Below are 13364 nucleotides of genomic sequence, written 5' to 3'. Positions count from 1 at the left end.
AATATCCTCAAATATTTTCCCTTTTTTCCTTTCAAGCTGCGGTTGACCTATAAATGTGAAGAAAGGAATGTAGTTTGAGGCGGCTGCTAAATGGCTATTTCGCCACAACTGCCCACATTTTCCCTTCACACTATCTCTCATTTCCTTCCTTATCCCCCCCTTGCTTGCTTGCTTGCTTTTCTTTTCTTTCAACACACAAACACCCACACTAACAAGGCTGCAGAAGCTTCTAGGAGAGAGCTAATCCAGGCTGACAGGACACAGTGACACCCTTGGCATTTCAGGGTAGGCCTGCCGTTTCCAGGCTCCCCAAGGGTGCCTGGTCAGGCTCTGGCAGACAGATAAATCTCTATGGGAGTGGATGGCTGAGGGCTGTTGAGAAAGGACAATGAGGAATGCTGTTTAGCGCTCATTTCTGGCCAAGGGACAGGGGACTGTGAAAGGAAGACATCCACTTACGTGCTGCGGTTAGACATGCAATTAGCGGAAGATGGTCAGACATTTGTCTCTTTACTTCACCTGCTGCGAGCGTTTCAAATAATTATGCAAAATGAGCACAACACTTTTAAAGTGTTTGTGCACCAGCCGCTTCTCACCGGGGGAGGACTTTATGAAGGAGATTACAGCGAGGTGGCTATGATGGTCTGTTGAGCCGCAGACCACTCAGAATTGCTTTACTCAGTAAACAATCACGATAGCATGATGAGCCGAACGCCAACGTCAGAATGAGAAACCCGATCGCAACCGATCTGGTGCCGGCTTGGTTCAATGTTTTTTCAGTCACCAAAAACAAAAACAGTATTATCTATAATGAACAATACAAAAAAAAACACTTGGTTAGGGTGAGGAAAATATCATGTCATTAATTGGCTGATACCTGTTTTGGTAGCCACAATCACAGCCAGAGATGTTCCGACTTCTAATCAAAGTCCCAATGTCCTGAGGTCTCTTTAAAAATATCCACAGGTGCCAATCTGAACCGTTGAAACCTTTTGGCTATCTATCCAGTGGTTTCACACAAACAAAGTCTTGAGCTGTGGTCTCTAGCTGGCCAGCCTTCTTGCTTTAAAGGTGTTGTTTGTTAGAAGCGTCAAATAACGAAGCTCCGGGTTTCTTAACACGTCAAAAAACGACAACCTTGGGGTGGTGGCCGACCTGTCCCACAGTCCCAAAGCGTCAGTTTTTGGGAGTTGGGGATGAGACTCAGAACTCACCAACCTTTCTTAAAAATAGGACCTTTAACTCCACCACCATCTCCTTCCGCCACCCAATATGGAAGCCAAGTCAGAAACATGTCATGTGTGTAGAAATGTCAATATGATACGAAGGTCCATGACAGAAACAAACGTAAAGGTATCAGGGGATATTCATCAGTTAATTCTGGTGACTGGGCATGGGCTATATCATACAGTGCAACAGAAGATATTTTCAGCTCCTGCCCTGTGCCTTAGAAATAAAGAAATAATACATGGACAGGTCAAATAATACAAAATAGGAGGTTTTAGAGATTACAGCTTAGGTGGACGGGGCTCAAACCAAAGCTGAAAAGGTTCTTTAATTGTCAACAGTTCCATTTCATTTTCTAGCCATACTGTCACACAGAACGTGTGTGTTGTCCAGAGACGAGGAAGCTTTATGGATTACTGACTATCTGCCGGGTTACTCTCATCAGACACAGTGGCGTAGTTTGACGGGCTGTAGCATGTGCAGACAAACGTTACACCAGAGGGAAGCTCAGATCTAGTATCTCCACACAGCAAGAAAAGCTTTTGGGTTGTTTTCATTTGTTTCATCGGAAACATGAAGGCAAGGCAAAGGTTGATGTATTATTGAGGTTTTGCATGTTATTAATTAGCTCCACTCAATACTTGGGTTACAATGAGACCAAATTTGGTTAATTACTGAATATTTTTAACAGGATCAATGACTTTATTTCAGTTTAACCGCATTCCAGCATCTAAAAAAAACAAACAAAAAAACATTTCAACTATAAGTACTCTGGTTGTAACCTTGATAATTGGGTGTCTTTTAACCAACAAATCACCAACCTTTTTGTCGAAGCCTTCCATTATTTAGGACTTTCAGCTTGTGCGCTTCGAGGAGTTTCACCCTGAAAAACAGCAACACGGAGCATAAAAGCTGCACAATGGAGTAGTCAGCGAGTGGGAGCGCTTATCTCCGCTCTCCACGTTCATTGTCCAACTGAATCAGCTCTGATCTGTATCGCGATTTATATACTGTAAATTCATCAGGGGATACACGTAATTGCGTAATTGTCGTGAGGAAAATGGTAATGAGAGGTGGTGTGAAGACGGCCATTGTTTCGTCAGTGTGATGGGATTAAAACCATTTTTATGGATCTGCCATGTCTTATCTGTCTGCGGGCCGCTGTTTTTTTTTTTGTTTTTTTTTTAAACAGACGTATCATGGAGCAGCAGTGTCACAGAGATGTTAGGTAACATGAACAAGTTGAAGCTTTTTTTTGTTTATGCATTAGAGGCTTTTTGGGCAGGTGAGTTTTTATGGAAGTCTTTTTTTTTTTTTTTTTTTACCTCCAGGCAAGAACACTAATAGAATATGAGCCAAATAGACTGTAATGAGCCCTAATATGCATTGCTCCTTAAAGCTGTAGACGGGGGAAAGTATGACGTGCCGAGACAGTTTTTGATGCAAGACAAACATTTTCTGACTTCCCCCCCAAAAAAAACTTTACAGGCCATGAATTGATCACAGGTGACAGCGTGTCCTTCGAACGGTGACAGGTAGCTGGAAACCTTGCGTCCTTGTGGCTTCAAATCTAGCCGGCTATAAACAATCACACTTGGCAGCGGCGCCAGTCACCCTCTTCCCCTCATCTACCTCCACCGAGTTTGTCCTGTAACCTGTGCCAGCTGTCCAGAGGCAGATCAATGAGAGTTAAGACTTGGCATGCGCTCTCTCAATGTCTCCTCTAAGCTCAGATCAAAGGGGTTTTTATCAGGTCCAAATAGAGCACGGGGCTCCACCACGCAGAGGCAAAGGATAGGATGACTGGGTAGCCAGCAGCTCCCTTTGTCAGTGTCACATGGAGATGCATGGCCCTCCTGCACCTTATTTTCACTCATAAACACTGCAGCAAATGGAACCAAATCCCACCTGAAGCAGAAGCTTGCAAAATACTGTGAGTTACTGGCCAAACCCCATTACTTATCTTTATTAGGCTATTAAATACTTGGTTGGGGCTTGGTAAAAGTCACCGTCTTGGTAAAATATTGAAAAGGTCGTGCTTTTTCAATATTTAACCAAGACCTTGGTATTTACCTTACCCTACATTGAACCGCTTTGAGCTGCCGAGACCTCGACATAAAAAAAAGCAATTAATAAATCCAACTAAAAGGCCCTTTTTCACAGCAGATATTCTGACCTGTCAACACAGGAAAAGCACAGTAGTTAATAATAACATCAACAATGGCTCTGCTCTGTTCACGTGTCCCAGTAAGTCATGACAGTGTGACACTAAGCCAGCATGAACAATGCAGGTCCCCAAAACTGGAGCAGCTCAATGGAATAAAGCAATCATTAATTCTGTTATAATTTATGGTGAAACTCCTGCGATTCCCCCACTTGGACATGTCAAAATACCTATCATGGATAAAAGGTCTACAGCTAATGTTTCTAATAAATATCTTTTTTTAGGAGTCTGAGTTGAAAGTTTTGTGATGTTTTAAAAAACAAAACAGATTTGTAGTGTTGATCTGGGTTGAAGCTTTAATGACAGTCAGCCTGAGGATGTATAATGTTCTGGTTTCCATTTGTAGACTGAGAAGTGTCGACCATAGCAGGCTTTCAATATGGAGCTCAAAAAGAGGTGGAATGCAAATCTGCCAATCCCATTAGCCCAAATTAGGCTTTTTATTAGTTTCCTAAAAATGTGTCTGCATTCATATACAGTTATCTGTTGACAGAGATTATTTCAGTGGAAAGTTGGGTAACACTTTACTATACGGGACAGAAAGTTTTGAGTAGTTACTTGGGAACAAATCTTCTAGTTCACTATTACTTAATGAGTAACTTCTAATCCATGTTTTTAGTGTTGCTGATAATTAGTTAATGATTAATTGATTAAGAAAATAAGTGAGGGACAAATCAAGATGATCCTAATTGATGAATGTACTTCCCTTATAATTCCTAATGAGGGACCCAAGTAATAGTTCATGATGAGTTACTGGAGAACAGACTGGGAGATACTATATTAATGAATCATTAGGTAATGATTAGTTCATAATTATCTGTGAACAACTTTCTTCAGAGTGGTTCCTGATTAACTTCTGACCAGCCATTGAACACCACAAAACAAATTACTTTTTTTATTACTAAGTACTTAAATAATAGTTACTGCTTTTATGTAGTGTTACATTATTCTGATCAGTTACTAATAAGTCTCTTATTCCTTCACCATCATCTTCTGCAATCAATTAATCTTTTTGGTGCATCATACTAATGAATCACTACCATTTGGTTACATCCAGGCTTAAATAACTTTGTCCAAGATAAATGTAGACATTTTAGAACAAATGTATACCTCTCCTCTCATATTGTGATACACTATAAAACTGTATTGTTATCTAGAAAGTGGTTGAATGCTAATGTTAGCTGTTGTCAAACAGAGGCAAATGGGTTATCAAATATGTTTTTTTTTTGTCAATCAAGAGCACAGCAGTACCACAGCTGCGCTTTTGCCCTGAGTGTCAGAGGAAAACAGCCGCCGTGTTAATATCGTCAATCACAAGCTAGATCCTTAGCTTGTTGTTAATTTGTTCTGTAGTGACTACTCAAAATCGTTGGTTCATTATTAAAAAGTGTTAACAAGATGTACCCTTAACTCCAGCTCTATCCTCAATACCTCAATACCTGCACCAGGAGACTAAAGCAACTAAATGGAATTCAGCCATTCCTCATTACCTTATTTACGCCTGTGCCTTCCCTACTCCCATGTCAAAACGTCTTCCATGTAAAAGTCCCATATTGTGCCAAAGTTGAGGAATGTGCAGATTTGTATCCCCAAATCTCAACTGACTATCCTGTTTCACATTTACATTGCTAGCATTATATTAGCCTGTACTAAATCAAATTCACTGGGAGACTAAGATGTCCATGAATATTAGCCGTGCAAGCTACTATGTCTTCAAGAGTTATGAGACATATGAGGTTTTTATGACCGCTCGTAGAGGAGTCTTGAATCTTGCAGGTTTTACAGTAGCGAGAGCGATCCAAAGTCACCGTCACACCAATTGAGCTGCTGATTGCTTCATTTAAATGATTAAAACTGGTGCGAATTCCTGGCACCTTCTGGCTCCTCTGTCAGAAGACGTCGAAGAAGACGCCTCAAATCGCCCCAGAGGCAGGAGAAAACAAATTGGATATAATATTCATGTGTGTATTTACCAATAATGAACGCGCCACAAACGTAGCCAGTGTTTCTGGCTTCCCGAGCACAAATCCTGAAATGTTCCCAGGTTCCTCCGTCTCTCTGTCTGTTAAGACGATCAAACACAAAGGTATGAGGTATTCCGGTGGTACACAATCAAACACGTTTTCGAATGAAAGGAGACTTAACAACAAGGAGGGCTCCACGCGAGTATATCCTACAGTGTTTTAAGGATAAATCAGACGTCAGAATTAATCTTGAGTTCTTTATTGTTTTGAAAGTCAGTGCAGTCAGTGTGTGGAAAAGAAACCATGTAAGGAATTGCTAAGGAGTTCTGTGGCCTTTTCAGACAGACTGAAGTGATTAACACCATCCTCCCTACTGCCTTTCAAAAGCAGCTTTCTCTCTCTCTCTTTCTCTCTCTCTCTTTCTCTCTCGGTCTCTCTCTGTACTCCAGCCTCTCTATACTGCCAAGCCAGCGCCTGGCAGGCTCCTCTGCTCGCGGCGCATTAGGATGCAAAGCGCTCCATGTCGAGGGAGAAGGGGAGACTAACAAAAGCGCTTTAGTGTTGCAAAAACAAGCCCATCGGTGCATGCCCGTGAAAAGATCTGTACGTCTGCTCTGACTCCCTCTAACTCCCTGCAGCTCTTCTGCATCACTCCACCACCCCTCCAAAAAAGAGAAGCTCTCCAGAGAGCCACATCCATTTCTAGTCGTTCTCATTCCTTCTTTCCTGTCTTCTCTTCCTCTTCCTTCCCCTCCCCTTCCCATGCGGCAGGTCCAAATTGCTTTGCTGGAACAACGATCATCCCAGCCGGAATTGAAGTAAAGGTGGACGACTGCACCATCTGCCGCTGCCACAACGGAGACTGGTGGAAGCCGGCGCAGTGCTTGCGGCGGGAGTGCCTCAACGGCCAGTCGTTGTCATAGAGAGACTCCGCCGGGGATGGTGGAAAAGCTCAGGCAAGGCCCTGCCTACTGCACCATTTTGTATGATTGACAGGGCAGGAGCACAATTCCTAAGCAACCTGAGACAGCATAGCATCGACGAGATGCTCTCACAAGCTACACACAAATAGAAATTTAGCCACTGGGAAGAAGACGGGACTTGTCTCATGGCTGTTTCCGTACAGTTTTAATCGTCCTATATATTTTCAGAAGTTGACTTGCTTGACTCGCTGCTCTCAACACGAAAAAGTTTCTAAGCTCCTCGAACTCTTTCCTAACCATTGGCAATGTTGAATTGCTCACTTTGATTTCTGTCTGTGTGTCATCTCGCTTGTTGTACCCGTCTGTCACAGTCACGCAGGTGTTGTAAAATTCCAAAAGCAGGAAAAACAAAACCGTAAGCACACTTAACAGCGCTTATTTTTTGGTCAACGCGGGGATCAACACCGGTCAAGCACTGCAGAGGTGTGTGTGCGCTTGACTTCCACAGCTTCACTCCAAGAGCTTGTTTACAAGACGCACATCACGACATAAATGTTTGTGTCTTCATAAGACTTTAAGACTTTTTACCGCTATGGCAGGAACTCACCTCTAACACTTAGACAATGCTACTGTCAATTTTATAAACTGCTCTATAAGAAAACCCCAGAACGCTGAGTTTATTCATCAACATACCATGGGTTTTGAGTCATGTTTCTCTATAGTAGCAGCGCAGGCAGGACAAGTTCTGCAGAATTAGCTGGAAGGCAGGAAAAAAAGTGGTAGCAGGCAACTGTGAGGAGGAAAAGTCTGCAATACTGCATCAAACAAACGACTTCGGGCAGCCCCCTTTTCCCGGCTTTAATTGTAGTTATTGTTTTCTCTCGGAGGTCCATATCCTCCAAAATATTCCCACTAACTAACTCCTTGAACTTGTTATCAAAGCAATTAGCGAGCCAAGAGCAGCCTGCTTTAATTTCCCTTAATCAAGGAGTATTCTGTGATAAATCATCCAGCTGGGTGCTTGGCGCTGCATGCTGGGAACACTCTACGAGAACCGGCAGACAAAAGGGGGGAATCTGCATATGTCTGAATGCTTTTCCTCACGCACACATTGTCCACGTGAGCATTTACACAAGCACGCCACTCATCCCGCAATCTCATAGCCACGGTTTGTGAATCTGCACCCACCCAGGCACTTAAACCCATAAGGCTTGTTAGGATACAAAGCCACTGCGTTATCCCACCAGCTATAGATTACGTAATAAATTCTAAGTCACTCCCCTCCCTGATGTGTTAGAATAGCTCCCGCGATGTGGTGGCTATAACACAGAGACAGGCTAATATATATTGCCATGATATTTTCCCAGAGCGGAGTGATCCTCAAGTGGTCCAATTGGAAAGGGAGAAAAAAAAGCAGCCAACCAGACCCCAAAACACGATATTTTTGAGATGATAAATACCAGTCATTAATTCAAAGGTGAATTCCAGTAAGCTCACGCCATTCATCACCAGATTCTTTTCCATTTCCAGAAAATCCGTTCCCGTTAACCTTTTAGACCCTATTCCTGGGCGGTGATGGATGGGCTGCTTAATAGCAGCTCCCAGCACTCTGTAATGAGACAGAAATGAACATAGGATAAAGACCAATGACTAAAAAGAGGCAGATTACCTTAAAAAAGGCACTAAAACTCATTTTGTTGGAAGAATATCCAGTCCGCCACGCCGTCTCAAGCTGCGGCATGTGGGTGACGAAACCAATCACCGAATTGAAAGAGTGTGGGTGGAGTTCAATCTTAGGTGCAACAATGGAGTTTGGGTCATTTTCATCATTAAGCTGCAGTGATTTAGTGTCTTTCAGTGTGAAGAGACAGACCTCATCTATCTGGCTTGAGGTCTGCAGACTCATAAAACAAAACTGACATCTGCGGTTTATCGGTTACAGCCTCAGCGCCGCAGACATCTGAGGATTAATAAAAGGAGCGTCATTCGTCTTAATTACTTTAAATGCCAAATAATTACTCAGCCTATAGTACATGTCTCCAGAAATATATTGGAATTACTTTACTGGGTAGCAACACAGAGAGACGGAAGTGAGCGTGTCAGTTGACGGGACACCGCCGATGCCTTGTTGCTACTCTTCCAGATACAATTCACACAGCATGGCCTTCAGGCTTCATACGGTATGAGTGGCTGCTTTAAGTGCTACTTTGTTCGCACTGGTCGGTGCAATCGTTTACTGTTATGGATTACCAAAAAAAAAAAAAAAAAAAAAATGCTAGCCGTCGAGTTACCCCTTACACATTCCAGGAGAGTGAATTAACGAGAGTACAAGGGCAGGGATGAACATGCCAGGTCGACGGTTTTTGTTTCTTTTTTTGTTTTGTTTTCGATGGAGCAGATAATCCTAACGACAATGGCTGACTTTGTTTACGTGCAGAGTACTCTGATTCTTGCCCTTATTTCCGAAAAAGACATTCACAATCCGATTTTCACATTTCTCCTTTAAACGTGCTGTCATTATGTTTAAAGGAGAAATATTATGCTCACTTTCAGGTTCATGCTTTTATTTTGGGTCACTACTAGAATAGGCTCACATGCTTTAATGCTACGAACCTTTCTGTGCAGACTTTGACCTTTTCAAAATCTTTTACACGCACAGGAACATAAAACGTATAAAACACTCGAGTAAAGGGACAAAATGGAAAGGCGTAATTTGCCTCCTTAAGTAAATGTGGGCGATGTGATCTGAATTAATCTGTGGCTCGCAGAAATGTGAACTGCCAGCATTTTGTCTCGGCCGGCCTTGCAGACTGTCGGCCAGGCAACACACAGCTGACCATAAACACACTGGGACCGCACACATGTCCAAAACATGCTCCCACAGCCATAATATCGGCACACCCCAAGTAAGAAAACACTTAATTCGATCAAAGGTCTCATTTGAAATACCCGATCAGGATATGCTGTATCAACCCATATCAAATTAGGAATGTTGTCCTATTTGGAATGATGGTGGAGTGTTTGTGTGCATCTTAACGTAGTCACATAGCAGCTTGTTTCAGTGTTTTGTTATGTTGTGTCCTTCCATGCTTCTGAGGTGCAAAAACTGAACTAAAACCAAGCTAAACTAAACTGGGGGGTGTCATGGCTGCCATCATAAACTCTATGTTAAGATAAGAGCGCGGCTGTCAACGGAAAAACTCTGTAACGTCAGGGTCAGGTTCATAAAACCTGAGCTGCGATCTGAGCTGCTAGAAAGCTAGAGGGGGAAAACAGAGATACCAAATCAAATAAGCAAAATCGTACATTCAGTGCAGGTCGTACAGTTAAAAGCGCCACAGAAAATGAGATGCAGGCATGCAGCAGGACTGTACTGGAGCATACGTCACTCTGCACTGTTAAAGTAGGTTGACTTCTCAAACGGATTTCATGAACGCTACCTTTAGCTGTACAGAAGGACTTTAGGCACACGTGGATTCACATGCAGTGTAATTCCCAGTGTTTGTGTCATTGAAAGCATAGGCCGCATGTAAACGCCACAATGGAAACGGTGCGGCTCAGAGAGAGAGGGAGGGAGGGAGCCTCTGCCTGAGCAAACAAACATTTCTCCTTGCAAACACATGAAGCCGCACAGTTTCAAGGACAGATCAGATCAGCCTGTCTTTGTTCATTTTCAGCCAAGACACTCAAGTCTTTATGTCTGTTCAGACGACCCCACTTGTCCTCCCCGTCGTCCACACTTCAGGCTTGTACATGGGCATTTTTTGTAAAAGCATACCATTCGCCCTTTCCATGAGACACCGACTTACTGTAGCTGGAAACTATGGAAGATTGTTTTATGTTTTGTTTTTTTTGTTGTTTTTTTGTTTTTTTTCTTGTCCCTTACGATTTTTTTCAGCAACAAAACTGTTACATGAAGTGTGCCTGAAAAACCTACACAGAGTACTATCTGGGATACGAAGAGAGAAACACTGTTATTATACAATCAATTGTATTAGTTTTCTGGGGCACCAAGAGCTGTTTCGTGACAGACTCAAATGCGGAAATCATTTCTATGGCTATGAAATTTGAAATGTATGCTTAAAAAGCAAGAGCATCTTTGATTGTATATGACCACATGCTCGCACAGGATCCCCCTACTAAGCTGTACAAGAAACAAAAAAGGGTCCAAATTTTTTAAAAAGTTAAAAACAGCCCTTGGTGTTCCCCATGTTGTTCATATGTAAATATCTTCAAACGTATAATGTGTATTCTGAAATCTGAGGTGGAGTAAAAAAAAAAAAGAAAAAAGACATCAGAAAGATGAAAATGTGTATCATTCATCAAGACAAAACCTATTTTGTTAAATAGACTTGAAAAGAAGTGTTATTCGGCAAAAAGTGAGTGTGGATTTCTTTTCTTTTTTGGGGGTTGTGTCTAATCGGGATGTTGACGTTTCATAATAAGATTTCTCTTTAAGGGACAGTTCACCCCATAATCGAATATGTATTGACTTGGTATCTTTCCTCTTATCTCTGTGGCTCTTAATCCATCTACACTGCTTCGGTGTTATTTGTTTTGGATTTATAATCAATAGATATTATCGAGGTTTAATGATTATCAAGATCAGTTTCATGTGGGAGCCATATCACAGCACAGAGGCGTGCATCTAGGGGACGAGTAAACTACCTGTACTAACAAAAGAGGCATTCCGTGGTCTGGATCTTTAAAATAAAGCCAACACCACCTAAAAAGGTTTACATTAACCTATAATTATGTTTAATGGGTGCTTGAACTTTACATTTCCATGACAATAATATCGTGTTTTGGTACATTTCTGAAATTATAGAGATAATAATGAGATACTTTATTGGAGCATTGCTTTAACCAACAAAATCCAAAACTGAACAATTGTGAAGTGAAGAAAATATCCACTAGCATGTGTGAGCCTACTTCTGAAATAGTTTAGCAACACAAAACTACAGTGCAATAGGTGTAGGCTGGTTTAAATTTAATTTGGCCAGTAGTTCATTTCAGTTTTCATTGATCATCCATTTTTTTCTTTTCTTTCTGGGCCACTCACAATAACCAGCCCTTGAGTCCAATCATACCACACAGCTGTATCAGTTCTGGGTCGTTCACTTCACTGACAAAATCACAGTTTGCTAGAGCGGATACTGTTCTGTGTGTAGGCTATGTATTTTTTTTTAAATTTATTTTATTTCATTAAAGAGTGTCACCATTAGGATTAGGGGATGTATATGGAGGACCAGTGCTTTTTGGTACCGGCTCCTAATTGGGTTAGGGATAGTTACCAGGGTACCATTACTGGTACTGTTATCAGCACTTACTTTTTTTCGATGATTTTTTTTTATCCGTTTGTAATATAGATGGTTTTTGAACGTCTACCTAACCGAACCGGGTGCTGCTGCCAGGCGCTGCAGTCTTTAGCGTTAGCCTGACTGCGAACTTTACTTTGTTTTAGCAATTAAAACACACTGCGCTCCCTTAGCTTCTTACTACGCGCGCGTTTCAAGTGTTTGGTGATGTTGCTTACCCCGAATTTCCACTGGACACTGTCCGCTGCGTTACGGCTCCTGTCCGGTTTTGCTCCGCCATCCGCCATCCGGTCACCTCCACCGGTCGCATATAGAGTCGCCATGTCGCAGTACGGTAGACAGCTGGTGTGGCGAGTTCCCGCGATAATCACATTATCACTCACGAGCGCATTTATAGGTGTGTGTTGTAAAAAAAAAAAACAAAAAAAAAACAGGAAGTGTTCCCGACCGAAGGCTTAGCAGAAGAGCTTGTGTTTGTCTCTTTTTTGCGATTTGTGTGCTGGTGTCAACACGGAGTGTTTTAATTTGAAAAGTAACCGGATGTTATGTTGTTATTTCGGTCATTGACTTCCTGCCTGCTCGGTGCTGAATTCAGCTAAATTGCTGCGTCGTGCTCAGAAGTAGATACAGAAGTAATGGCTATCTGTTGCGGAGGATTTGTAATAGCTTAGCTTCTGTTCTGTTGAAGCTTTATTATTACCTTGTGGTAATAAAAATAAGGTTGAATCTTTTAACATCTTGTAAAGTCTTTTTTTTTTTTTTACACAAAATTACATGTTGTAGTATCGATAAGAGTATCAGTAAGTATTGGTACCGATAAGGAGTATCGGTATTGGTATCAGTATTGATAAAATCCTAACGATATACATTTCTAGTCATGATCACTTCAGGCCTGCGTCAACAATGACGTCAAAAAATAACCGTCGATGCCACGAGGCTCTGGAGCAGCAGGTTGCTGACCCCCAATCCAGGCCATCTTATGGACGAGAGGCTCATGCTCGCGATAACACAAGATATAAACATTAATGGTGTTGCATTAACCAGCTTCTCGTCCATGATTAGATGCAAGTTTCTTTTAGCCCTGTGACACAGATGACAGGTTGTTAAGAAATAAGAAAGAAAATTAGCCCCTTACAATACAGTCTGTGGATTATCTTGAGTAGCCAGATCATAATCGTTGCTGTTTTTCAAATGTATTTCGTTTTTGTTTTTTTTTTTTGTGCTTTGAGCCCAAGAAGGCGAGTGCCATCTACTTCCTTAATGTTCCAAAGAAGGCAGACGTCACCACGGCTGACATCTCAACTCAGCAACTCACACCAAATCAATCTAGACGGATGAACAGAACTACATGTAAGTGGGAAAACATGTTTTTGAATTTTGGGTTGGACTGTCCCTTTAAGAATGGAATGAAAATGCACCATTGTGAGCTGCTGAAAAACGTGAAAATCCTCACTGCGGAAAGCACAGCTGTTCCTGCCAACTGAATGTACGCTGGGTGCAGCGTGTGTGCTGAAATTCAATTGAACCCCTCGGGGGAGGCTGCGGGACGAATCCTCCTTGAATTTAGCCACACATCCTACAAACCGTGCAAGAAACATACAAACAATACACGGTGTGAAACTTAACAGCTGACTCAGGACCCGGCGAAAACTCCAGGTAACCTTTTCTATAAACAGAACACAGAAAAAAAATAATAGAATAAAAAAAA

At 41.9% G+C, this 13364-nt stretch overlaps 1 protein-coding gene across 5 annotated transcripts in view; it reads left to right on the top strand.

Moving 5' to 3' along the window:
• vwc2l (von Willebrand factor C domain containing 2 like) overlaps nt 1-7805 on the top strand; it is a 30501-nt gene extending 22696 nt beyond the window's left edge. For all 5 annotated transcript variants that reach the window (XM_037110838.1, XM_037110836.1, XM_037110839.1 and 2 more), the window contains one exon: nt 6187-7805. In XM_037110838.1, the coding sequence (XP_036966733.1) occupies nt 6187-6338 (152 nt within the window). In that variant the 3' untranslated portion in view covers nt 6339-7805. The remainder of the gene's footprint in view (nt 1-6186) is intronic.
• Nucleotides 7806-13364: the final 5559 nt, after the last annotated feature.

This window comes from Acanthopagrus latus, chromosome 9, assembly GCF_904848185.1.
Source record: "Acanthopagrus latus isolate v.2019 chromosome 9, fAcaLat1.1, whole genome shotgun sequence".
NCBI classification, from domain to species: Eukaryota; Metazoa; Chordata; class Actinopteri; order Spariformes; family Sparidae; genus Acanthopagrus; species Acanthopagrus latus.
The sequence above is the reverse complement of the archived record's forward strand: the minus strand, read 5'-3'. Positions and strand labels throughout refer to the sequence as shown.